The 27886-nt window shown below is 51.6% G+C and overlaps 1 protein-coding gene and 1 long non-coding RNA gene across 2 annotated transcripts in view; one reads left to right on the top strand and one right to left on the bottom strand.

Moving 5' to 3' along the window:
- The window catches only part of LOC142575584 (uncharacterized), a 121981-nt gene that overhangs the window by 92269 nt on the left and 1826 nt on the right, over nucleotides 1-27886 (bottom strand). The window contains exons 2-3 of the long non-coding RNA XR_012826688.1: nucleotides 26690-26773; nucleotides 26109-26185 (exon numbers count right to left, since the gene is read on the bottom strand). This is a non-coding gene — a long non-coding RNA (uncharacterized LOC142575584). The remainder of the gene's footprint in view (nucleotides 1-26108; nucleotides 26186-26689; nucleotides 26774-27886) is intronic.
- On the top strand, nucleotides 15683-19487 carry LOC142575581 (protein deadpan-like). Its single transcript, XM_075685064.1, has 3 exons — nucleotides 15683-16044; nucleotides 16359-16454; nucleotides 17984-19487. The coding sequence occupies exons 1-3, from the start codon at nucleotides 16000-16002 to the stop codon at nucleotides 18629-18631; spliced, it is 789 nt and encodes a 262-aa protein (XP_075541179.1). The 5' UTR covers nucleotides 15683-15999; the 3' UTR covers nucleotides 18632-19487.

The raw sequence follows: 27886 nt of genomic DNA, 5'->3' as shown, positions 1-27886 counted from the left end.
ACGGCAGCACTTGCTCGCCAGGCGAAGCCTCCCGTACATCATTACCTGCCGCGACGGGGCGAGTCGTTGAGTTTCAAACTTCCTCGCGGTTAACCCGCCGTGGTTGCTCAGTGGCTATGGTGTTGGGCTGCTGAGCACGAGGTCGCGGGATCGAATCCCGGCCACGGCGGCCGCATTCCGATGGGGGCGAAATGCGAAAACACCTGTGTGCTTAGATTTAGGTGCACGTTAAAGAACCCCAGGTGGGCAAAATTTCCGGAGTCCTCCACTGCGGCGTGCCTCATAATCAGAAAGTGGTTTTGGCACGTAAAACCCCAACTATTATTATTATTCCTCGCGGTTTGGTGCAACGGAGCGTTCCCTTGGCAGCGGGGCGGCCTTTCCTGCGCTTCGGACGGCGGGCTCGCATTCGATATTGCTTGGACGTACCGTTGAAATTCGACGATAAATATCTCTATTGAGGTGTCAAATTCAACGTTAAAAAAAAGAAATGACGGCTCATCGAAATGCGACTGCACGCCTTCAATTTCACCATTTAAACAACTGCCCCTAAGGCACTAATGAAATTTTAATCGTTGAATGTTGTTAATTAGTCTTCTGAAGCTCGCGTGCGTTATTGGGGGCAAAGTATATGGCCATTTCCCCCAGGAACTCGTCGGCAAAAACGCCACCTTCGCTCCGCTTATAACCTCTTCATAAGTATTCTGTATGGCACACAAGGAAAAAAAAAATAGGACCTGTATATAGCTCTCTTCGCACATTTTATCCCTTTCAAACATCCCACCCGTCCCGTCCCTGCACCTGAGAGAGCCTGTCCACTCCACCGCAAGAGCTATATATATATACACCCCATACCGCTAATGACGTCACAATGGGGTCAGTTTGGGTGTAGTCTCGAGTACGAATCGAATACTGCACACTAACCCGTTTGCGTGCGGAAAGGAACAATTCGGTATTCTCGAAACTAACCAAATATTTAGGAACAACCGAATGGTGAATGGAATTCTGGGGTTTCACGCGCCAAAACCACAATTTGATTATGATGCACGCCGTAGGGGGGGAGGGGGGGGGACCCGCATTAATTTTAACCACCAGGGGATATTTAGCGTGCCCCCAATGCATGTGACAGGGGCGTCTCTGCATTTTCGACACCCGCAGAAATGACATTTTTGACACCCGTAGCCTAGCCATGCTAGTCATGTAGCAGTTTTATTTCTTGCGCTACAACTTGTGATATTTTCCTACCAACTAGCCCTCTTGCATGCGTCAGCGGAGCACAAGTCCTTCGGCAGCTTTGCTTTTATTTTTCCATGACTTCCGACCTTTTTTCCGACAACCACTTATTTATGGTTTTTGGAAAACTTGTTACGCAGCAGCCATTCCCTCTTGAAAAGATTGTTTGCAACAGGCCCTAAATTGTTGAAAAACTACTCGTGCAGTTTCTTTTTTTTATGACATGCTCTTAGTGTTCTTAGGTTTAACACTGATCATGTACCTGATAGTTGTCAGTTGTCATTGTTTTTTCACAAGTCAGTAGACGAGTAGCACATATAATTAAAGAAACAAATATTCCTTCTGCATATATATATATATATATATATATATATATATATATATATATATATATATATATATATATATATATATATATATATATATATATATGTGTGTGTGTGTGTGTGTGTGTGTGTGTGTGTGTGTGTGTGTGTGTGTGTGTGTGTGTGTGTGTTTTGTGCGGGGGGCATTTTTTATTCGAATTGGATTGGTATTCGAAAAACTGTATATTCCCCCGCCTCTAGCATAGACAAATGGACTGCGCACCATGGCCAGGGACCGGGCTGGTCTGTACGATGACGATACAGGCGAAATTTCGGAGGGATGACTGCTCAGTCTCTAGACACGTACATATAGTTTCGTGCAAAAATCGCTGCATAGACGGAACTCTGCAAGGCGCTTCAGTCGGCGCAGGAAGGATGGGAGCTATATGTATACATGTGGATTTGCCTAAGCTTTGTCCTTCTCTATTCAAACAGCTTCGTGACGTTGCAAATGGGCCATGTCCAAAACTTGGCAGCCATGAAGAGCTCGGAGCCTCTGCAATCGCTTCCGGCGCAAGTCGCCAGCAAAAGCACATGCTTCGAGATTTTTTTTTTTCTGTTACTCAGGGTGTGCGGACTCAAACACAATTTTTAATGGCATCTTGCGTTACAAGTGCAACGATTCGCAATGAGTATAATTGATTATAATCGATTACAATGATTATAGCGATTCCCAATTTGCTATAAGTGCAATTTCCGTAATAGTTACGCACGTGCGCTGAGATCAGTCGCATCGCATTGTATAGAAAACTACGAGCGCTTGGAAACATAGAAAGATAAAGCGGAGCAAAAAAAAAATTGTACAGGAAACATAGACGATGGTTGTCTACGTTGGCGAATAGCCCGAACGAGCGAACCTGCGAGCAAGCGAAGGAGCGTTTTCCTTATCGAGTGCCCCACCACGGCCTCCGAGATTTGCGAGCCTGCGTGCGCGCGCAAATCTCGGAGGCCATAGCTCTGCAGAGGGCGCGCGCGACAGCCGCTCTCCGTAACTGGGTTTCGAGATAACAAGCGCACTTTCCCTCGGCGTCTTTCTACAGCGCAAGTCCGATCATCGACCACCGATCGCCGCCAACCACGAGAACGGGCAAAGGAGGCAAACAAAGCTATTGGCTTTCATTTAATACTTGATGCCGCAAACACGCATCTCTACAAAGCTATGTACTAACCATACATTCTCGCAGTAACCGAGCGACCGCAGCAGACCGCGGCACCAAAGAGAGAGAGAGAGAGAGAAATGAGATACGAAAGGCAGGTAGGTTAACCGGAAGGCAGATATCCAGTTTGCTACCCTGCACTGGGAAAGGGGTAAGGTGTGATAGAAATCTAAAGAAAAATGCACACATATAGAAAGGGAGAATACAGAATGAAAAAAAAAAGAGAACACACACAAAGACGAAGGAACTCGGAAGTGTCACAGTCGTTCAAACACGTCGCTTGCCGGACGAACTTCAGTAGTGATTTCGTCGCCTTCTGGTGTGAAGATCGCATCAGCCGGCACTAAGATCGTCTGCTCAGAAAGCGGCCAGCCGTCGAGGCGTACCAACTCCGTCACGAGCGACTGTAGCAGGGACAATCACAGAGGATGTGTTAGATTGTTTACTCGCTGCCGCAACTATCACAGACAGCACTGCCGGCCACTCCGATGCGGCAAGCAAATGTATTCGCAAGAGGCACTCCAAGCCACAATCTGCAGAGAACAGTTGTCGATTCGGGAAAGCCCAGATGGAATGCGTTGTCGAAGGGATGGGTCCAGGCGGTGCAATCGAGTATGCCGGAAACCTGGCGTGTTTCACATGGACCGTGTGGCATCACTCGCGAGTATGCGAAGCGTTGATGCTGCGTCGGTTCTTGATAGTACGTTCCTTCCCAGCATTTTCGTGTGCCCTCCGAGCAGCTTCATCGGCATGTTCGTTGCCCATGATGCCGCAGTGGCCTGGGAACCACTGAAAGGTGATGTCATGTCCTCTTTCTGCTAGTTGGTGACCTAGCTTCCTTATTTCCAGCACAAGTTGGTCTTGTAGTGAATGACGTAGAGTGGATAGCGTACAATGTAGGCCTGCCTTCGAATCGGTAAATACGCTACATCTTTGTGGTGGATACTCATGAATCACGTGCAGTGCTCGGCGCAGTGCCGCAAGCTCCGCAGCAGTCGACGTTGTTCGGTGAGAAGTTTTAAACTGAATGGTCACGGCTTTTTCGCGGAAGATCGCAGCTCGTGTAGATCTGTCAGCAGTTGTCTAGCCACTATAGTGTAAATGTGAAGATGGCCCTTGCATGTCTCGTGCAGTATTAGTAGAGATAGCTGCTTGAGAGCTCGCGACGAGAGTACTCAAATTCCTGCTATACCGAGAGTCGAACTTGTGGGCGAGCCAAACACCAGTGAGGTGATAGGAGCCTCTCGGCTGGTGCATAATCTCCCGGGAGGCAGTCACGTACGGTACGCCGGTATCTCCTGGGGGCACTGGGCCGGTCTTTCGGCAGTGCATGCGGCGAGGTGGTGCAACGGGGCGCGGGCAATGTGCCTAATGTGTGCTCTGAGCAGCTCCAATGTGGTATAAGTTGTGACTGGGTATAATCTTCAGCTATCGCAGTTATTTCTGATGTCGACGTGCAGCTTAGCAATCCAAGACAAACCCTAGTGTCTGCGTCAGCTGAGCACTCTCGATTGTGCGGATGTTGCTTCTGCAGGTATTGCTCAGCACAGGTAAGCTGTACCTCAGATACTCGAGGAACAGCGCCCTGTAGAGGTGCAACATTGCGTGTACTGACATACCCCACGTTGTCCCTCCAAGAAATTTGAAAACATGTGAAATGGCCGTTAGACGTTTCTTCAGGTAGGCCGCATGGCGACTCCAGCTGAGGTCTCGATCAATGATCACCCCTGAGAATGTGTGCGCCCTGGTGTAACAGATGTTTTGCCCATTGATAGATATGGCGTATAGGACCTTCCCTGCGCAACTATAGCTAGCTCGACTGGGCGGTATGACGCCAAATCTAGTGGCGACTTGCCAGATTTGAGCAGTGGCATCACAAGCATTGTCTTCCATTCTTGAGGAACGTTCCCATCCCACCAGAATTCATTGAATATATCCAGCAACGCATTTCATGATCGCTCACACAGGTGGCACAAGATGTGGCACGGCAGGATATGTCGTCTGGTCCAGGCAACGAAGACCGATTACACAAAGCAAGAGCCGCATCCAGCTCCTCTGTGGTGAAAGGCAGGTCCATGTGTGGATCTCGTGAAAAGCGGCATGATGCTACCCGTACCAAGGGAGCCTATGTACACTAATCGACCTGCAATCTTCCTGCAGAAATCTCCCGCTACCTCGATGTCCACTCGATGTCGGAGAAGCGCCAGGGCTTTGAATGGCACGCGGCGTTGCTCGGGAATTACACGTAGGCCTCGTAAGGTTCTCCCTATATGAGAGAGAGGTTTCCGGTGGCCTAGGGATTCATAAGCTTTTGTTTATGAGTGGATCTTCTAGCGCTGGATCTTCTTTTGCGTGTGTCTGGCTATTCTTTGATCATGGATGGACTTTGTGCGTCGGTACCTTCGCTCCGCAAGCCGTTGAATCGCACGGAGTCGCTGCAACTCCACGTCGGATTCTGAAAACATTGGAGAGCATGTCAGCATGCACATGCATTTTGCGTTGCTTTCTTGATCGCTTGCTGAAGGCCAGAAGGGAGACGTTCGCGACAAGCTTCTTCCATGCTGGTTTCGAATGTAGGCCAGTCAATTGTCCAGATTGTGTTTGGCGAATGACAGCTGGCCAAACCTTTGATCTTAAGGTAACTGGGGATATGATCACTTCCATGTGTTGCGGCGCAAGAATTCCCTCGACACAATGCGGACGAACCGAAGGCGAACGATTCAAACGCATACACAAGGAACGAAGAAGGAACCTAGTACTGAATTTACGACACCCTTTATTCACCAGGGCCACTGCATATTGCGGTGAGTTCTTCGTGAACAAAGTCAGAGCTTTCTGCACCTCCCAGATAGCTCCCAGATTTTAGAACGTCCTTCGTGAGTGAAGTTAGTTGTAAATTCGGCGCTCTTCCCGCACGCTTGTTCCCTTGTGCTCGCGCCTGCGCGCTTGATTTCTGTTTTATTATTAACTGTGCACTACCCTGACCCTGAATCTGAGGCTACCAACTTACCCACCAAGAAACTTCCTTTGAACCACGCACTTATGCAATTTTTCTATGTTGCTAGATCATGTGAAGGGATTCATTATAATGGAGCTCATCATGATGGGGTGTTTTGTGGCGCAAGTGCCAAATATGTTGAAAGAGCCTCAAGCGTGTAATGGAACGGCTTAGAGTAGACTGCGCCTCGGGGCTGCCCGAGTCAGGTATATTTTTTTCTTCTATATGTTTCTCGGCGTACGCTGGGCAACAGGTTGAATGCGCATGCGCCGTAGTGAGATGGGAGGGGGACCTGACACCCCGGAGGTGCCTCTGTACTCGTCAACCGAACATCATTCGGTACATTGACGATTGCTGGCCCGAACGCCGTAAGACGCGGATCGGGTGGGCTTCGCGCGCCTGCGTCTCGAGGTTTACGTTGCGGGCTTCCTTGTTGTGACGTCACTCGTAGGCGCGTCGTCGTTGCAGCAGAGCTGCACGGCGCGCCCTTTCCTCGAGTGGCGCCGCGTCACACCGGGCGACGACGACCAGCGGAAGGCTTTCTTCTCCGACGGCGGCGCGTCTTCCTCGCTCGCACCCCGCTTTCTCCCCTCCACCCTTTCCACCGCACGCGTCTTCGCGCCCTCCTCCTCCTCCCCCATCGCCCAACGGCCGCCGCGGCGGCAGGCGTGCGCCCGAGGGGCGCGCGAGCCGAGCGTTCAACGCTGCCCCCCCCCCCCCTATCTTCGCCCTCCCCTCCCCAAACCCCCCGCCAGTTTCATCCCGCGCGCGCTCAGCGCGGGGTGGGGTCACGGGCGCCAAGAGGTCAGGCGTCGGCCCGCCGAGGCTCGCTCGCCACCGTGGGAACTGACGCCGCCGCCACCTGAAACGCACACGCGGCGGACACGCACACACACGCGCGCGTGCGCGCGCGCGCAAGCTGCGTTTGAAGACGGACGACGGAAGAGGGCGCTCGCGCGCATACTGATGCGGTAACCACATGGACGCGTATTCCGGGCGTATTCTTCCGAGTGGCTTCGATGCGTTCATATAACTCTGCGCACACGCGAAAAAGAGATGTTGACTTTATTGAGGAGCTGGATGTGTTACTGATGCCTTGCTTGCGCATGCCTTGATGCGTCCTTACTGATAAATAGCCTCGCATGATTATGGTGCGTTGCATGAGGAATACAGCATACACAGTGATCACAAACAGACGCGCGCACGCGCTCTGACTGCACTTATTATTATTATTATTATTATTATTTAGCTTGCTCTTCACATCATGTTGTTTCTTTAGTGTGAAAAACTCATTGATTCTGAATCACCATGACTTTCTCGCCGGCCGCTACACTGTCGCAAGTTTTGTGACGGACCTCCGCGCCGGTACTTCGAAGCGGGCAAGTTGACATCTATTGTGACCTCAGCAAGGCTTTTGATGTAGTCGGCCACTCGCCGCTTCTGATCAAGCTTACGTACCTCGGTGTTGATTCGTCAAATGTAAATGGCTTGTGTAGTTAGCTTCTCGCTAGAGCATGTTATATGAACGTCAATGGCCAAACGTCTTCTTTTTACACGGCAACTAGCCGCGTTCCCTCAAGGATCAGCATTAGGACCACTCCCTTTCTTAATTTTTAATAATAACATTCTTTCCGCTATGCGCAATTCATCATTGCTTCTATATGCCGATGACATCAAGATTTTTAAGGGTATTATGCGCAATTCATCATTGCTTCTATATGCCGATGACATCAAGATTTTTAAGGGTATTCGTACTGCTGCTGACGGTCTCATCCTGCGGTCTGGCCTGGTTTCGTTTTCTAAATGGTGCAAAGATAAGCTCCTATTGAATGCTGCCAAGACCAAATTTATGACTTTCGCACGCAAAACAACAAGCATTTATTATTCTTATTCTGTAGATTATGTACCATTGTGTAAGTAAGGTCTGTGAGATCAATGATATCAGTGCACTTTTTCATACAACCCTACACTTTTCAGCTCAGAATAAATGCGTCGCATGCGAGGCGTGCGCTCTCTTGGCTATGTTTGCGGACGATCGAGACGCTCCGCAAATTTTGCGCAACAATCTGTCTTCCTCAACTCTAATACGCGTCAGTCGTCTGGAATGGTATTTCTAGATCCAACACTCACATTATAGACCGGGTACAGAAAAAAGTTTCTAAGCATATATCACCACCGCTTTGCTAACAGGGACACTGGACCTTGTTCTAGCGCTGTTGTATTATTGTCATTACCTTTACTTCGCTGCCTACGTAATCACGCTGACCCGTTTCTTTTCAAACTCCTTCACGGCATCCTCACCTGCCCAGAACTCTTTAGTTCTCTCATGCTTCGTATTTCGCGTATAAGATCACCAGAGAACACAGCCCTTTCCATGTTCCTGCCTGTCATCCCCAACACTCAACCGTCCACAGAATACAGAGTCCTTATAATGCTTACTTTCATGAGCTTCATATTTTTCATAACTCGTTGTCATTGTTATTTTCCTAACTTTGCGTTGTTGCGTCATAGTTTCACATATTATTTCGCGTATAAGATCAACAGAGAACATAGACCTTTCTATGTTCCTGCCTGTCATCCCCAACACTCAACCGTCCACAGAATACAGAGTCTTTATAATGCTTACTTTCATGACCTTCGTATTTTTCATAACTCGTTGTCATTGTTATTTTCCTTACTTTGCGTTGTTGTGTCATAATTTCACATATTATTCAACTGCCCTTCTTCTGCTCTTTCTTTCTATTCACCTTGCGTCTTGTTGTATGTACACTCTTCAAGATTGTTCTTTTTAATCATTTGCCGTTCTTTATGTTTTTATAATGTATGCGTGCGCACTTAGACCTCACGGTTGTTCCTGGGCATGGTAAATAAATTATTTATTAATTATAATTATCATCATCGAGGTTAAAGACAATCGGTTTAGTCACTATGGTGAATTATACGCTCTCCGGTAAGCTGAGCAAGGACGTCGACATAAGTTAGCGCCAAGCGATCGGTAATAAATAGCCGTTTGAACAGCGACAACGCCGCATGGCGGCAGCGTTATGGGGCTTACCGAGCTCTCTTGTAGTAAAACTGCAAACCTAAGTGGCGTCTCCAATTAAACAGCAAATTTCTGCTGTATTTTTTCTCCAATCTACAGGGTACCCTTCAATAAAATATTGGTTGGGTACCCTTCAATAAAATTTTGGTCGGTGTTAGTACGTTAATTCCGAAACTATGGACACAAATATATGCGCAGAAAACATGGAGAAAATTCGGACGCGCACAACTGCATGTGCCAGTCTTAAGTTATATATGCGTGTATTCTTCGGCCGTTTTTTTTTTTTTTTTTGACGCACGGGACCAACTATAGCACACACCTTTATACTTGAGAAAAATAACCAAGACATAAGAATCAGCATGGCCAGTACATACCATTGCTTAAGGTAACATTAATGGCGTTTTTCACTGGTCGATTCGGAGCAGGATTTTTTGCTCCGCGGCAACGAATCCGCATTTCACTGGTCGATCTGGAGCGGGTTCGCGCGTTCCACTGGTCGTTTCGGATCAACTCGCTCCGCGCCGGATCGCTCTCACTTGCTCCGCCGCCGAGACGCGGATTCGGGCGGAAATAGAACGCGTCACATGGCGTCACTTCCGTCTTCAAGCGAAATCGGTACCCGGTCCATGCCCGGTCGGTACGCACAACATTGTGTTGGGCATAGTTTGCGGAACCGGTTTGTGTCACGTGCACGCAGACTTCCTGTGTGATCTCCCGCGGAGCGTTCGTGCGCTCCACTGGCAGACTCGGATTGGTGAAAGCCGAGCGCTCGCTCGAGGATTCAGGTGGCTGCTCCAGATCGACCAGTGAAAAACGCCATAAGGCTGTCGGCTCCGAAACTGAAAGTGTGCGCCGTTGCAAAAGTAGCCGTGACACTGTAAGTCAGCTCCCCAGCATGACGTCGCGGTGACGCACGATGTACGTTTTACCGTATAAGAAGCCCTCTCAAAATAACGCCGCCGCGCTATGACAAACGAATAGGAGCAGCGAGCAAGAACTAGTACGTGCAAAGCATCGATGAATGTTGTCGAAGTCATTTTCCCATCTGTAAATTACGGCCCCCGAGTTGAGACAGACGTGTTCAATGCAGACTGTACGTCGCAAGCTCGCTGTACTTGCAGAATTGAGTTCGCTCTTTAAAGAGAGCAAGGCGATCGCGATGAATGCACATTCTCAACGACGCCTACACACGCGCGTCACTTCTTTCCGCACACATTAGACGACTGAAAAGGAAAGTAAGGAAAAAAAGCAGGAAACCACATTTTTTTTTTTCATTGTGTTGCTGTCGCGTGTAGCTGTCTAGAGTCATACGCGCTTCTCCTTTAGAACTATTCGCGTACAAGCAAGTAGACATGACCGACAGCACTATGCACGCATGCGCACACGCTCACACTAGCAGACATTCACACGTGAGCCTGCATGCACACGCGTGCAGTTAAAAGGGCCCCGAAGCCAGACTAGCTCACAAGGACGACGGTATAGAGCATCGTATGCCAATTGCTGCGCACGCACTTGAAGCAGCCGACGAGAATGAAAGAAAGAAAGAAATACAAGTATAACCAAGGCTCATTTCGGAACGTCATATAGCCATCGCGGCTTAGGCAGTGCGGCCTCCTCTGCCCTTCTGCAACATCGTCGTCCCGTCACATCATCTGTGCGGTCGTTCCCCAACTTCCAGCGGCGCGCAATACGGCGCCCGTGTTGCGGCATTCTACCGCTGGGCCCGCACGACGAGGGAATGGGCCACGCGCATTTGTGTATACCCGGCTGTTCACCACACAGGCCGCCAACTCTCCCCCAATGCCCATTCCCGTGCGGAACCTTCGGCTTCCCTTACGTCCCAGAACCTGCCGCGATGAATGCCCTCACACTGTGACGCGAGGGATTCTTTTTTTCTCCCCTATAGACGTGCGGAGAGCGGTCTTTCAACCGCGTTCCACTGAAGCCCCGCGAGCTCTTCTCCGGCATGCACTTTGCCACCCGCAATCCCGACAGCCGACTCGCCACAGCGATCCGCTTCAACGTTCCCACGCTCCCGCTATACGTGCTCCCGCGTGCTGTTGTTGGCCAATGTCACGCACTCCCCTTCCCTTTCGCCATCCCCCCCCCCCCCCCCGACCATCCCCTCTGCTTCTGCCTTGGCTCTTCCCTCGGCCCTCGTCATCGTACGTTTCATCAACTCTGTGCAGCAAAGGCAAAGTTACAAGCGGGCCGCGGTCGTCATCCCAAATCAGGAACGAGAACGTGCTCGTAAGGAGAAATCGGAAACGGGAAAGGAGGAAGAGCTTCTCCACATTCCCCTTGCGACCCTCCTCTAGATTCAGCCGGCCTCGGGAGGGCTTTTCTCCCGGTCCTAGTTGGCCGAAGCTGGCCGCAGACTTCCTTATGTGCTGCACATATTTCGTGAGCCATGGTATATATGCTAGAGCCCCAGTCGCCCTCCTGCTCCCTATTCCCGTTTCCTAGCCTCTGCCGAGGAGTTTCCCTGTCGTCTGCTCAGAGAGAAGGAGCTGCAGCAGACGAGGAACCCGAACACCGGGGGGCGAAACGAAGGCTGTGGACAAGGAACGAGGCTCAGGGGGAGTTTCGACGTGTATGTGTGTAACGGCGTGTATGAGAAGGACGACAGAAGCGGGGGAGGGTGACAACGTTGAAGAGAAGACTACCCCCCCGCCCGCTCACTGCTTGACGGGCGGGCGTCTAGTTTCTATTAGACATCCCCCTTTGCGGGTGCCGGCAGTCGGAAGAAAGTTCGTCGCGTTCCCACGGTTCTCAGCCCCGGCTGCGTCGCCGCGGCAGAAAAGAAGACGGAGAGAGAAAGAGAAAGCGAGCGACAACAGGCGGCGACCTCGCGACGGCGTCGTCGCCGCCTTTCCCTTCCTCCTTTCTGCCCTCGTGGCATCAAAGGCCAAGGCCTGCGCCCCACGCAACTCGGCGCGAGTTTAGGAAGAGGAAAGGCGGGGAATGGGTGAGGGGGGGAGGCATCACACGTCACTCGCGGAGAGCGTGGCATCGCGCGCGCGCGGCGGGTGTGTCTTCTCCCGACACGACAGCCGCCGGACACGTCCGAGCACGATCGCCGCGTTCGACGACGGGCACTCCTCCGCGGGCTTCAACTTTTTCTTTTTCTTTTTTCTTTTGCGCGTGCTTTATGTTGCGCTACGTTTCTTCTAGTCGCCGAAGAAGTAAGGAGCACTGCTCTCCATCGGCTCCCATGCATGCGTGTTGCGAGTTCCACTAACCCGGACTAGACTGACAAACTAGGATCTTTGAAAACCGTATTTCGTTTTCCCGGGCGGAATAATAACCCCATGGAATACCTTCGATCGCGATCGAACACTATCGGGATCGATATTTTCGTTGTCGATTAAGGCTCCTTTGCGCAAGCTGTCGAAGAGAAGCGATTGCGATCGAGAAATCGGGTCTCGATGGAAAGAGCCCCGTGTGACCGCGGTATTAATCGTTAGTTTCGAGAGAAGATTATAGTTGATTAATTAATAGAGATCTGGTGATGGTCGCACGTATATTCCTCAAATTTCGCGCCTGTATAAGTGGCACCTAATACGTCATTATTCGTGGTATTTCCCGCTAGCCTACCGGATTTTATAGACTTTCTTGAGACCAGTTTATGATTGATTGATCAACGATAAAAACATTAACACCCCTCAGAGTGTGACGTGTATGCATAAACCAATTATAATTGCAAAAGTTGGAAGGCAGCATAATTGGTGACAAGAAAAAAGAAAAAAACACCGTATCCGTGGAACAGGGTTTTTATCTAGAAGGGAAGTAAGGGGGTTGGGAAGTATTTGGATAGAGGTACTTTCGCCTTCTAAGGATCTTAATGCGGAATGGGCATCGTGAACGATGAACACGTGAACGATGACTGTTGCAACGAATTCTAAAGAGAGTGTCTGTCTGTCCGTCCGTCCTTCCAATGTATCGGATGTTACATGCTCCACATTCCACAAAAGGCAGACGACATTCGATGAATCAACAGCGAGTTCACCTTTAATTAGGTGCTTGAACTTTAACCGCGCGCTCTCTGCGACCGAAGTTGTCTGTACGTGTTTGCATACTTTACACCTGCTTTTTCCTGCAAGGACGACTTCTGATGCGCGGCGCCCTTTGTGTTTTCGACCGCACCGTTTCTCCATGAATATTAATCAACTAGCTGTTCGTCTCGTACGCTCCTTTGACGAGCAAACCTCGCAAACGGTGCGGCGAAAAGCTGTGAAAGCAACCTTGCTAGAATCCTAGAACAAAGAAACGATCTGACGCGTAAAATGCACTGAAAACACACACACACAACACACACACACACACACACACACGCACGCACGCACACGCGCACACACACGCACGCACACACGCACGCACACGCGCACACACACGCACGCACACGCGCACGCGCGCACACACGCACGCACACACGCACGCACGCACACGCACGCACGCACGCACAATAATAAATAAAAATTGCTGGAGCGGCCGGCTCATTCTCGCTGCCATGGTTGCAAGTGGATATCTCACCGACCACAATTCGTAACTTTCAACACGTACCGCAATTAGGTCAAAATCTCACTAGTGAAATTTAGTTAATTTTTCAACTAAGTATTTCGATACATTGCACAAGCTTGATGTCCGCCTCTTGGAGAAATCCTTCTCAAGGACTAGAATTGTGTGTCGTCTGTCGCAGACAACTTTTTAACGGTTTTATATATATAGTCTAAAACAAATATAGAGACAGGAAACGCCAGCAGGCACAGCTTTACAGCATCAGTAAGTGCAAATGAGAACGAGAACAGCGAACACACCAACGGGTTTACAATGGCGACTTGAACTACGAGTCAATGCTGTGTCTCCCTCTCTGGTGTCTCTCCTGTGCGCTGCTTTTGTTACCATCGTAACGTGACGAGTAAAGTGTGAAAACAACCATCTCTCCCCTGCGACAAACGTATTTCGTTTAAGCGAACGCGTTGCCTCGCGCCTAAAATCATAAATGTGGCTGCGTCCCCTTGCCGTAGCGCAAAGTTCGATGACGGTCACTCGACCTGATGCTCACTATCTGGCAGTTCAGTAGCACCCTCAACCACGACGGCGAAGGCACACGCCGAGAACCGCAGTAAGAATGGAGCGCCAACGGAACACGACTTCAAGAACAAAACCCCCGCGCGTTCTGTAGTCCCGTCTATATACATTGGAAGCGTCGTTCTTTGACTGATACGCAATATCGTATCAATGTCGACAGGATCACCTCATGTGGTGACATCTGAGGCAGTGAAAGCGGGAGACCAATTACATGAAAAAAAGACAAAGACGTCTTCAAGGTCCAGTGCCGACGAAAATCGACAAGGCAGAACTTCACTAAAGCACCGACTTCGAGTCGCCAATAGTTTCGCAGACGTCTTATATGTTATGCCTGAAATCAGCCCGGTGGCTGTGTCAGCTCATCGCAGCAGGAAGATCAAAGCAGCGAATGAAGGTCACGCGATGCAGATTTAGCAACACGACAGCTAGCAAAACGACTCCACACTTTATCGCGGTAAAGAATGAAAGAAAGAAAACGTGACTGTCAACTGAACCGACGACTTCAAGAGCATTGTCGACGTTGGCATTCTTCTTTTTAAATCTGCAGGCATTACTAAATCGACACAACAGGCGCTCAGCTGAGAGCCAATGTCTGAGACAACGGCCACGTGTCGTGGTAATAGAGCGTTTCTACACCCACATTCTATCGCTATTCGCGAGTGCATGCGTATCTGTACCGAGGTCCCCACTCCAAAATCTGATATCGACAATACGCGTTCTGAATACGCACGACCGACCCCATCGCATTGCGTGCACGCATGCAAAGGCATCACGCAAACGTGTTCCAACATTGCACTTCGAGAGGACCGTAGCGGACGCGAAAGTGCGCGTGGAAGCGAAAACACATGCATATGTGACCTAACTAGGACGACCAGAAGAAAGAAATACGAGGGTAAGGCGGTGCAATCAGCGCGCATCGGTAAAGATCGAAGCGCCCCCCCCACGCACTACCCACCGAAGTCCTTCGGACTCTGACCCACGCAGTCAGAGGGGGACCGCATCAGCGCGAGCCCGCTATACTTCTCTCTCAGTCACCCCCTGCGCGCCAGCACTTCAATCCGGAGCACGGCAAAGCACCGGCGGCGCTTTAATTCGCGCCGTCGACTGCGAGACCCTTCATCGGCGTCGTCGTCGTCGCCCGGCGGAGAGCGGCGCGCGCGCCAGCGCTTTTCCACCCACGCGGCACATGCCGCCGCAGGCTACGTACGCAGAGCGTGCGCGCGTGCTAGGCATCGGGCGCGCCCGGGCAGCTCGCGTGCCCGACGCGCCCTCTCCGCATCCGGAGGAAAGAACAAAAAAAAAAAAAAACCGAGAAAAGAAACGACCGCGCGCGCTCAGCGCGGCTCGTGGTAGGGGGGGGGGGAGGGTACGAAGAGAGAGCACGACGGGGGGGCGATCGCATGCGGCGCGGCCTGTGGCAGCAGCGCTATCGAGGGGGACGAGGGGGAGGAGGGGGGTCGAAAGAAGCGAGCGGCGGCGCGCCGACGCAGGCACCAACAGACGCACGCACACGCAGGCGGCGGCTGCGGCGGCAGCCTGTTTGCAGTGCAGCGGCACGTGTAGCAGCGGCGGCGGGCAGCCGGCAGATGTGGCCGCCGCGCGTCCCCCCCCCCACACACCCCCCGGCGGCGCGAGCCGGGGCGAGGGCGAGCCGCGCTGCCATTGGCTGCGCGAGCGTGGGAACGCGGGTGCCGAGCGTGTCTCACACGGACGGCGCACGCCTGTTTGACCTCGGCCGCTCGATAAAGGTCTCCTCCGGTGGCATTTTCCCACACTGGCTGCGGGCACGTGCTACCCTCCCAAGAGCGCCGGGTGCCTTTCTCCCTCTCCCCGCCGCTCGCCGCACGCTTCTTTCCTCCTCGCCCGGCAGCTTAGAAAAGGAGCTGCCTCGCGCCGCACGGGCGCATTGCCGTTGTAGAACGCGCGCCTGCTCTGTCGTCGCCGTTGAGCTCTTCGCTCTCTGGCACGCTCGCTTCCACTTCTAACGTGCGCCCCCTTGCCTCTGGCGGAGACGACAACTTCCTGGATTACTCTCGCGCGTCTCTGCAACATCTTCCGACTTGCTTCGCCGTGTGTTGGAACTCCTCTGCAACCACGACGCAAACCAGCAACATGCCTGCCGACAGGGCACCGAGCAAGGCCAGCGAACTGCGACGGGTAAGTTCTCGTTCTGCACTTCTGCGGTTGTGTACCCGTTTATGGGAGCTTACAATATTTTCAAGTCGACAGTTCGAAGTCAAAGTTCTTGTTACCTACGTGGCACCGTAGCTTCAGTTTAATTCAATTAAGTTCTAAATGCACTTTAATTCAAATTGTTTGCCTACTTACAATTTTCACTGCTAGTTACTTTCTAGTTCCAACATTTCACAAGCAGACATTTACCGCTTGTTTTTGATGTCGGCTTGGTGCGTGTCAGTGTATTGCCACCTTTGCATCGACTGACCTTGTTCTCCCACTTTTTGTATTTGCAGAGTACGAAGCCCATCATGGAGAAACGTCGCAGGGCGCGCATCAACCACAGCCTCACTGAACTGAAGAATCTCATCTTGGATGCACTGAAAAAAGATGTAAGTATCTCGTCCGCAGAAACAGTACAGCTTGTTCTATTCCGGAGTCCTAAACTGCAATCTTTTTGGTTTCTCGGCATACGACTTATTTTGCGTTATATCTCGCATAAGAGTAATCCATATTAGCAGCTCAAATTCGCACGGAACTTCACCGTGCAGCCGATTCCGCACAGCCAAAGAACTCTTGCAAGTCTTCGAAAGCCGTACGTCGTCTCTTCTTTCGGAAAAGTACCTTTCAGTCGCACTTCTTGCAAGAAGCAAAAAAATACTGAAAATCTCTGCCGATGCCTTCCTTCCAACGGTCGTCTCTCCTTCGGGGGTTCGTCGGAATGTCCAAACATTCCCCCGTGCAAGTCGTAAGGGCGAGGGGGGGGGGGATCGCTCGCGGCAAGTGAATGCGTGCCATCACCACCCTCCTCTCGGTGCGGGGGGAAGCTCTTCCATTCACCGCCGCGTCTCCCCTGCCCCGCACTTCGAGAGCCCGGCCCGTTTCCCACGGTCGCCACCGCGCCAGATGGCGGGCGCGACGGGGCGATGCTCGCTGCTTCTGTTTGCATCGCCCTTCGCCGGTCTTCGCTTCTTCTTGGCTCGCCCCTCCCTCGTTTCCTGTTTGCGGCGTTTTTCTTGAACGGCCATCCGGAAAGGAATTCGTTGGACCGACACCGGTGGTTGGCTACTGCCACTCTAGCGTAGCACTAAATTACGACGACCCGTCGTTATAGTAGTGGTAGTAGTAGTAGTAAGTCGCGGCAGTTGCAGTAAGCCTGCGTCAGCGGAACCGCGCGCTCATTCTAGGCCGGCGCTGACTCCGTACGCAACCTTAATCGCCGCTTGAGCGCCTCGCCACCTCGAAATTGGCATTGCATGAGAAAGAAAACTCGGGCGTCTGACGAGACACGCGACGCTGCGCGGTTGCTTCATCGCTCTTCGTTCTCTCGCTCAAGGGGGGGGGGGGGGGGGAAGGCGTTCATTGTCAGCGCCGGATTGCGCTCAGTCGTCGGCGCGTGCGCTGGCAAGTGGCACGCGCGCGTGCTCCTTCGGTTGCGATAGCGCGAAGGAATAAAGGATAGCGTTTCCTCACATTTCGCCTTTCTCTCGCGCTCGCCTTCGTGCTCTCTCTCTCTCCCCCTGCGCGCAGCTGCTCTCTTTCGCTTGCAGCTGTGCGGATCAGACCATATTTTTTTTTTATAATGTCGCCCGCGTGTGTCGTTCCTGCTGTATTCCTTTTTCACTCCGCGCTTCGGCACGTGCGACCGTTAACTTGTGCACGACCGTATTAAAAAAGAAAAGAACACTGGTCTGGTGGACTTCGTGCCGCACCGTTTTTCCGAGACAAACGGCAGTACAGTTTTCGAGACTTGCAAAAGTTTTAACGGGCTGTCGGGGCTTTAAACGGGATTACACTTAGAGGTCTATACTATGTATGTATGTGTGTGTGTGTGTGTGTGTGTGTGTGTGTGTGTGTGTGTGTGTGTGTTTTGCAAACCACAGTGGTGTCTTACGAGCTTTCTTCTTTTCTCTTTTCCCAGAACGCACGGCACTCCAAACTGGAAAAGGCAGACATCCTGGAGATGACGGTCAAGCACCTGCAGCAGCTGCAAAGGCAGCAGGCCGCGCGCTCCATCGTCTCCGACAGTTCGGTGACCGACAAGTTCCGCGCCGGCTACCGAGAGTGCGCCGCCGAAGTCGGTCGCTATCTGGGACGCCTCGACGGTGTGGACGGCGCCGTTCGTCAACGGGTCATGGGTCACCTGGCCTCCAGGGTCTCCGAGCTGTCCACTCCTCCCCCGAGCCCCGGCAGCGAAGACGGTGGCCACTTCTTCAACGCCGCCGCCGGAAGCGTTCAACTGCTCCCCACGAGACTGCCGTCGGGCGAGATCGCCTTCCTGCTGCCCCAACCCTCCCAACTGTCCGTGTACGCGCCGGTCTCTCCGCCGGCCACACCCGGCCTCGCCACGACCGCCACCTCCTCCGGCATCCTCAGTCCCGCCTGCAGTGAACGATCGGTGTCTTCGTCGTCTGCGTCGCTGTCGTCGCCCCCAAGCCCGGTCTCGCCGTCGTCCTGCTCGTCTTCCTCGACCTTCTCTCACCACCAAAGCCTCGGCTTGTACGGCGTGATGCCGGCGACGCAAGCCGCTGTCAAGGTCGAAGACGAAGCCGTCTGGAGGCCCTGGTGAAGCAGACGAGTCTGCTCCAGACGACGCACCACTGCAAACCGGTGTCGGCGGAGGAAGGGTCCGGATGAGTCTTTTTTTTTTTTTCCCGGTCCCGTGCTTCTGAGATCATCCATCCACCGCCCTTCCCCGTACACCGCTACAAAATGCACCATGATCTCTACGGACAGTTCCTCCCACCAGCGTGTTTTTTACACACGCGTCCCCGTCGACGTCCTTCCCCGTTGGACCCTCCCAGAACCACCGCAAGTGCCTTAACGTAAAGAACCATCCTGGGACTCTTTCAATGCGACTAACTGCGAATACGTTGCTGTGTTTTTCAAGAAGCAAATTGTTATCGCGCGCGTCCCCCCTAAAAAAAACAGCATTGTTATCAGACGCGTTAAGTTATTTAAACCCACCTGTTATCGCGAAAGAAAGGGCACGTAGAAGGACTGACAAGGCGGCTTCTCGTTTTTTTTGTTAATATTGTATATAGTTATCAAAGTCAGATTGTTTACTGCAAGTGCTCTTGTCAAATCATCGCCTTCGCATGCGCGAGCATGTCTCATATGTGAAACTGCTTTCAATGTAGTTTTGTACTCCAACTGTGATATTTCGCTGCGATGGGTCTGGCCGTCAGCTCACGATGTGTTCGATCTGTTTTTTTTTTCCTTTATTCATCGCATGGCGGCCTTACCTTCGCTACAAACCAACCCATCTTCAACTATACATTCGTGGCTTGTCGAAGCGTGCGAAATATTTATGAAATTTTTTCTTTTCTTGTACAATTATGTTTGAAGAGAAAAAAGGAAAGTCTTCTCGGTCGGGCCTTTGATGCCGCCGAGTCTAAATAAAACAAATGCTGTTTCGAACATGACCTGTTCCTCGTGAAGTCGTTACTCGTGCCCTGCTCGCTTGTCATGCGCGCAGGCGTGGACGAAATTTGCTCCGCTCAACAATGCGCGGTAGCACGTCGCGGCATTGACGCTCATGACACCAACACTGGTAACGCTGCCATATGTCGGCTTAGCAACAATCGAATGAAATAAAACGACGCGCCTCACACTGGCAAACCAATGTCTCGGCAGTTCAACGACGTACTTTTGTTTAAAAAAAAAAAAAAACACTATAGGATCATCATTGCTGGAGAAAAATAAAGGCAGACGTTGAAAGCATGCCGCAGCGTCAAACTTGGCGTAAGCATGTCCATTATTAACCCTAAATACGACCGATACCGGAGGTATAAACAAAGCGGCAAGACAAGCAAAGGTGGGATGCCTCCATTCCGCCGAGTATAGTATTAGAAAGTATACGGGTACAGTGCTAAATGGCATCACTCCCGAGAGGTATACCAGTCACATACGAAACGTCAGTAGACAGGCGAAATGCTTCCCTTCTGAATATCCACGTGTCCTTGCGCGAACACATGGCCGCACACGGAGACGCTCCACGTCTCGGCTCTTCAAGGATAGTCTGCCCACAATTCGACGACTTCATCGAATTGTGGGCAGCCTAGCAAGTAATGTTTCACGTTCCGAAGACCGTGGCTAAACGAAAAAAAAAAAAAAGCACTGATGACGTTGTCAGTCCCATCTTGTGTCGTCGAGCCCGCACTGACAGCGTATGGATACAGCGTTTTGAAAACAGCCGTAGTGCGCCGCATTCGATAGTTGTGGCCTCCGTCTTGCCAGCCCTTTCTCGCCGAGGGACCGAGCCGACCAGATGCATCCCTTAAATTTCGCGATAGAAGCCTAAACGGTAATGCATCAATGTGGAGACTTGAAATTCAAAGTAACTTTCTAGGTGGTCTTATGGTTCCTCTAAAATGCGATGCAAGCCTTATTTACCGATAAAACGCTAACCAAGAACGAGGTTACAGGTTCTCAACATGTATGACGACATAGAGAGAAGGGAGGCATCGACAACAGGCTTTCGCTTTTTTTTGTTAGTTTTCAACGGCCCAGATGGCAGTGAATGCACTGCAGAACGATTTGAAAACGATTGCCTCATGCAAGCCCCTTTGACTAGGTGGTGCTGTCCGTGCACGCGTCCACATTCACCGCCGTCCTTTCTCTCTTATTTCTATTCGCCCTTTCCTTCCTTCCTTTCCCCAGCGTAGGGTAGCCAACCAAACGCTTTTCTGCTTAACCCCTGCCAATCGTCTATTTCTCTTCCAAGCGTTCATTCGCGGTGAGGGTGGCAGACGTAGACGCGGGTTGCATGAAGCCGGGCTTTAGGGTTGCCGTGCTGGTGGCGACATCTCGTGGCGCTCAGCTCAACCAAAGTGCGCAGATCACTGGCCGATGGCAAAAATATTTTACAGCGAAGCCATGGCGGAGCGTTCTTCGGCGCGCACACTTTGTGGTGACGCTGTCACAGCAGATTAAACTGAGCCGATCCCGGAGAAGTGTGCAATCACAGGTGGTGACATGATGGGCCGATCCTGGTTCCCTCGCAAGGGTGTTAATGAGGCTTTTTTAATCGCTTTCATGTCGACGTCGCATTTCCAAGTCTTTCCCTGACCACAAGTTCTTCTTTTCTTCCTTTAATCAAGAGCCTTACATCACAGCAGCAGCACGCATATCTTATGGCACCGGCCATGCACTTCAAGTAGCACGCACACGTGCTCGGACAACCACCGTCACTGCCTCCTTATTCTTCCGAACCGCCACAGACGAACGGCCTTACCCCCAACATCGCTACTAACACTTGTACACTTTCGTTTATAGAAATTGTAACAGACCATTTTGTTAAATGATCATTTCTCACGATGTATTTTTTGCTTTTTTTTTATAAAAACCCACCCCTTATGTAATGCCCGTGCGGGGGACCTTATAAGGTAATAAATTGAGCTGAACTGAGCTTGTAACGTGTGCGGGTTCTTGAAGCAATGCAACGTCATTGCACTAGATGACTAACCAAAAGGTATAATTAATAAGTAAATGTTTTCAGCGGATCTACCGGGAAGCTACCGATTGAAATTTGATAATCACCCGCTGATATGTCCAATGACCAATTTTCTTGCATATTTTCTTTTTCGAAGAATCGTATGACACATATAACTAGAACGATACCAGAAAGCTAATAATTGATAACAGCTTCGCATAACGTCACGTGCTGCTGCTCCAAGATATGCCTCGACATTCCAGCATGCGTCTGCTCCGTACGGCATACTGATAATAATATTTGGGGTTTTACGTGCCAAAACCACTTTCTGATTATGAGGCACGCCGTAGTGGAGGACTCCGGAAATTTCGACCACCTGGGGTTGTTTAACGTGCACCTAAATCTAAGCACACGGGTGTTTTCGCATTTCGCCCCCATCGAAATGCGGCCGCCGTGGCCGGGATTCGATCCCGCGACCTCGTGCTCAGCAGCCCAACACCATAGCCACTGAGCAACCACGGCGGGTCGGCATACGGAATCTCAGCATCGAGCTAGATTCGCGGATATGGCTTCTCGTATTATGAGTCACGTGAAGGTCCTGGACCTCGATGCTGTCGAAGAAATCCGGCAAAGTCTAAGAGCGCCTTAAATAATTTATTGCAATAGCTGTCCAAGTATCGGTTTCGTTTCCCCGGAGGTGTGTGAGCGTGTGTCGTGACATCACACAGAAGGTGGTCACGTGGGAGCAGGACGCTACGACGCCGTTCGCACTCGCTCCGGCTCTTTCGTATCGTGTCGTGTGGTCTGTTACCCTGCTACCTCGGGCCATGGAAATCGGACCGTGCTACGTCGCGACATCGCTAAGTTACACATCTGCGTCGTGGAGTAGCGGACATATAAGCGGAGGTATTCAACCACTTTCACAGTGGGCTTATCTGTCCTCTCTCTCTCTCGTTGTTGCTTCATATGCGCTTGCGCGTTTTTGGATACTCAGCGTCAAAAGGGTGGCTGTGGAGGGTGCGTCATGGGGAGAAGGATACGCGCCTATATATCTGGACATAAGCGGCTGCGCATGGTCAGTTTTAAACCTGCGCGGTCAGGTGGACAGGCGGCTGCAGGCTCGTGCGCGATATGCTGTCGGCCTCGCCAGGCCGCGTCGTATACGTACACGCTTGGAGCCATCAGAGCGTGTAGCCCGGCCGTGCCCGCCTTGTTTGTGCACGTGCCCCGGTATTGCATGCAGGTATACAAAACGTATACGCGCGAAAAAAAAAAAAAAAAAGAACCCCGCGCCAATCAGGGCCAGCCCTTGTCCCGCTTTTCACTTCCTGTGCCCGACGCGGAGCGCGGAACCGCTGCCACAGGCAGGCTTAAGCGAACTCCTGTTAATTGTTCAGCGTCCTCAAATCCGGGACACCATGCAGGGTCGCTGTATATAGGCGTCGTGCCGTATACTGGAAATAGGATGATCGAGAGAGATAGAGAAACGGCAGCCTGAACCGACTTTTTTTTTTTCAAACTTTATCGCGGCGTTCGTGTCTCGTATACTCGGTTCATTTCAGTGAAAATGCAACTTCAGCGGTGGCTGTGGCCGCTAAAGACCAAAAGGTCAAAACACGAAGATCAAAGGACAGCTCGCGAAGCCTCGACCTGGTGAAGTTCAACCTCAACTTAGTCAGGTCAGCCCCACAACATGAGACGAGGTCGGTGGGGGTGACAAACAACTAAGTTGGAATTGACTGTATATACTCGGAACTTCCGAGTTGAGTTTATGAGCTTCAGATGGAGGTCCAGTTGAGGTACGGCTGGCGCGTGTTGAAAGCTGAGGTGAGGTCTTCTGAAAGCATCCCAACATCAGGGTTCAGGTTGACGTACAAGATGAGGTTGAGACCGAGCGAAATCGTCAAAAAAAAAAAAAAAAAAGGAAAGGAATGATTGGAGGTATAGGTGAGATCAAGCCTTGCGATGTTGTCTGCCCACCTATGCTAAGGGCCCCCAAAGAGGAACATTAAGTTAATCCTTATTAGTCAATTCTGCTTGCGTAAAGGAAGTCATCGCTCCTAATATTTAGTATTATTCCCCCTCACCATGGAAACACGCATGGTAGGCTATAGAAAGAACACCAAAGTAGGGTAGTGAAGTCATGCGTAAATTGCCGCACAGACTCCCCGTGACCTCATGAATTTTCGTTCACGACGTCACAGCTTGCTGTTCACTCAGATCTCCATGGAGCTAGGGTTAGGTCAGTCGACCTAAGGAAGTTACTGCCACGGCCGATAGTTGCTGCGTCGATTACTGACGCGGCGAATGATAACACCGCTGCTGTTGCAAATGCAGTCGCTTCGTGCAATCCACCAATGTTGGAAAGCCTAGATTTCTATGAAGGACAAGACTTTGTCTAATTCCTTCGTGCTGGTCCACGTAGAAACTGGGAGTTGGAATTCTGTAACAGATACGACATATTATCAGCGAAGCTTATATAATGTAAGACCCAGGCTCCTAAGGAGAGCGTGCCGAGTGTAGCAATAGATACTTCAACACATTTGGTTGGTGCCGATCGGCCACCTCTCCGCCAGCCCTTTTGAGTGGCGCGAGTACACTGTGGTCTTCGGATAATGTACACCACTATGCTCGACACCTACTACAAAACCCTACAAACCAGGACTGCAGGGTAACTGTATGCGTACATGTATACGGACACTCTCAGATTGCGAAACTATGCGGGTGCGACGGATCTGGAATCAATGCTTAGGCTCTATCTGTCCCGGAAATGTAGCTTCGAAATTCCCGATACACCGCCCAGGTTCTACCCTTCGTGCAGCTTCCCAAAGATGGCGTCGTTATCGCCGTTCATTTTGAACATCTCAAGCTACAAAGTTTCGAGGGCTTCATGTTCATTACCTCATTAGTGGACATGTTGCATAGGTAGGTGTTAGATAAATCAGCAGGCGCAGTACCAGCAGTCAGTCGAGAAAAATGCAGCAACAGAGGAGAAAAACGACGGTAGACCTTAGTCCCCTTATCACATACGGCAAGACCGCGAAGGCGTATGTGTGAGCCCGTGTCGTCTGTTCCCGCGCACTTAGTAGTTCGAATGCTTTATAGACAGAAGCTTGCGTTAGACAAGGCACTAAATCGGCGGCGTCGGCGTACGAACGGGAGTGGGGTAGACGCCACCCGCCGCCACGGCCGCAACCAAGCGGGCCGCGGATGATGCAGCGGCAGCGCAACGACCCTCGCTCGGACGCAGGGGCGCGTGCGTCCGCCGTTTGTCTCTCGCCAGCAGCCGCGAAAAAAATAAAAGGGGCGGTCACCGCTGGACGGGCCGCACCCTCCATCGCACGCATGAACCGGCGGCGGCCTTTTTGTGGCCCCGTCGCGGTGCCAGCAGCGGAACCACACGTGCCGCGCACGGCGTGCGTGCGCCGGCGTCCGCTGGCGCGGGAGGGCGGTGACGCCTGCCCGCCGCCGAAAATAAAAGGCCAGCGCCAGCGGCGCTTTGTGTGCCGCCGTGCGCTTAGCAAGAGCATCCTGCGGCGTCGAAGGGCGTGCCTGCACAAAACACACACAGGAGATACGCTGCTGCACGCGCCGCGGCGTTGGATGCACGCGCGCACTGCAAGATATGTAGTTTAGATATGTAGGCGAGCGAGCGCTGCGGCCGTTGGCGGCGACGCGCGTAGCAGACGACACGGAGTCCCGCACTTCGAGCAGACGACACCCTGCGGAGGAAGCGACGAGCAGGGACTCGGCGCGTGTGACCGGACACGTGAAGCGTGCAAGCCTCGCCCGCCTCCACCCGTGCGACTCACTTCCTCGTCACTAGCTTGCACTTGAGGTCGTTAGGGCCCTTATGACGACCATGAGGTCTGCGATAGCTGCAGTGGCGCGAAAATTTGTCTGGTGCACGTTGTGAGTACGAGAGTAGAGCGACGCGCCCTGTCGTCGCTTCCGGATATTCCAGGAACCCGTTTGTTCACTGGAGCAAACTTTGCCAACTCCTCAACTATTCGCGTCATCTGTGGCTGTCAAGGGAAGTAATGAACGCCGCCGTTACTGAGTGCTTCGGCGATAAATATCTGTGACGTATTTCCGCTTCACAGGCTGCTTACATCTACGCTCGCACTGGGTACGAAAGGAAGATTACACAAGATTGTCTTACATTCACGCATGCAAAATTTTTACCCCGATTGATTCATTCAATCAGTAATTCAACTTTGTTGTTCGCGGGGCGCATCTTACACCTTCAATCTTTTTTGATCGCTTTTTGGCTCACGCACGCAAATGCACACACAAGCACTTGCCAACACAAGGCGTCACAATACAGCGGAATGTGTAAGTTTGTTTATTTACGTTGTTCCAGTCAGCGTTCCAGCCTTTTTGGAGCAGTAACCCACAAGGAATTTCACAATTCGTACTACTGAGGACAGCTGCACACGTCAACATCACTCTCCTTTGATTACAGCATCTCTTAGCCTCGTTTGAGTCACGCAACAACGCTAAACGAAACGAAACTTGGTTGATCTAGGACACGTCGCGACATCTGTGGCCGACGGACCAACTAACGTTCGTCGGTCATGCGTGTGCCACAGATCTCGGACTCAAGCCTCACCTGACGTTCTGGCGCGGTCAAACGGGGCTGTCCTAAACGATGGCGAACTGGGCAGTAGGCACGGCGGCCAGGCAAAGCTGTATACAAAGAAAACGAACAAATGAAAGGGATTTCGCTCACAATGGGGCTCATTTGGAAAACAGGCTCATTTGTGCTCTTTTCTTAGCCGGCTGGAAACGCACGCTCGAGATCGTTCTTTCCTCGTTGCAAAGCGTTCGTCGAGATTTAAACGCCGCTGTAATCACTCGCCAGACTCCTAATTGTCCTCGCCTGCTTACTCGGCACTCGCTATGTAAGTGCATGTCGTCTGGAAGGCGCCCATACATTTGCCCGTTGCCTCGGTGCGCGGTGGTCGCGAGCTTGCGGAACATTGTCGCGTCCACGCTTGTTCGCATGGCTCATGCCTAAGTGGCGAACGCGACCGCGTGACAATCTCACGTTTTCCTTCTGCGCATATGTCGACAAGATAGCAAGGAAAAAAAAAAAAAAACGTGTGTGACACACGTACGCACAGTATGCCTTGTGTGCATTGCTATACTGTATAAGCGTTTTATAACTTGCGGCCAGACGAATGTGCTTACCAGAGCCGGCAAATCCTTCAGGCCAGTGGCGATCGAATTAAGTGCTGCCCAGCAGGCAATGGTCCCTGGTTCGTTCCCGTGTTTCTGCACCAAAAGTTAATAACTGTGTGAGACGGACTGCGTTGCTCCCCAGATCTCCATCCTTTAATTAGCACCCTCGTACCACTGATGATACCACGCGCGCGAAAAGCGACCATTGTCTTCTTGTACTTGCAAAACAGTGCTGTTCTGGATCACGTGTTCAGGATCCTGCCAAATGGCGTCACGTTGTCGAATTTCGCCGTGCTGGCGTTTCTTTAGCTGTAAGTGACAGAGGCCAGCAATCCCGTGAGTCATAGAGTTAGCATGCTAACCCTTAGGGCAATTCAAATCGCCCGCCCCCGAACGGGAGAGCGGGGCCGTTGCACATGCGATCACCGCGCCCTCTCCTGTCATCGGCGAGTAAAACGAATACTTTTGTCGGCACGAAACAAGCGCTGTGAGGTTTCTGGAATGGTTTTTTAACAGTCCACGTTGACTTTGCTTGCCTTTAATGCCCCTTTAACGTATGAAATCGACTCGCATATAATTCAGGGATGTCGTATAGTTCATGCATGGTGTGACCCCGGAATCAATTTTGACCACTTCTGTTTCCTGAAGCGCCCCTAAAGATCTAATAAGTAGATCCCCGAGCGCCCTTTTTACATTCCGCCCTCATCGGAATGCGCCCGCCAAGGCCGGGATCGAACTCGCGACCTGGTACGCGGCAACGTCGATCACGCCATAAACATTGAGCTATATATCGCGGTGGGTAATTTTGTTCAGTCCCGAGATTTTGTCTCTCTGCTTGTACGAGGTCCGTTTAAAATAGCTCAAGTACGACCCGCCTACACGCACTCGGTGCTCACTTCCTCCCCTTTTCCTCTTTCTATTCCCCTTTCCCCCACCCCCAGTGTAGGGTAGCAAACCGGATGCTCTTCCCGTTGACCTCCACTGCCTTTCCTAACCTTGCTCTCTCTCTCTCTCTCTCTCTCTCTCTCTCGCAATCCGGATCCGACGGCAGAGGCGGCGAAGGATCCTCAGACAACCGAGCGAGCGGCGGATGCATTCGATTCACGCTGCACTTCGCGAACTGTACGGTTCGCGCGCCAGTTCTTGCTCGTGCGGTAGCGGCACGGCACCTACGCCCTGCACGAACGCTGCCTTTCTGGAATGCAT

Source organism: Dermacentor variabilis, chromosome 3 (assembly GCF_050947875.1).
Source record: "Dermacentor variabilis isolate Ectoservices chromosome 3, ASM5094787v1, whole genome shotgun sequence".
Lineage (NCBI taxonomy): Eukaryota > Metazoa > Arthropoda > Arachnida > Ixodida > Ixodidae > Dermacentor > Dermacentor variabilis.
The sequence above is the reverse complement of the archived record's forward strand: the minus strand, read 5'-3'. Positions and strand labels throughout refer to the sequence as shown.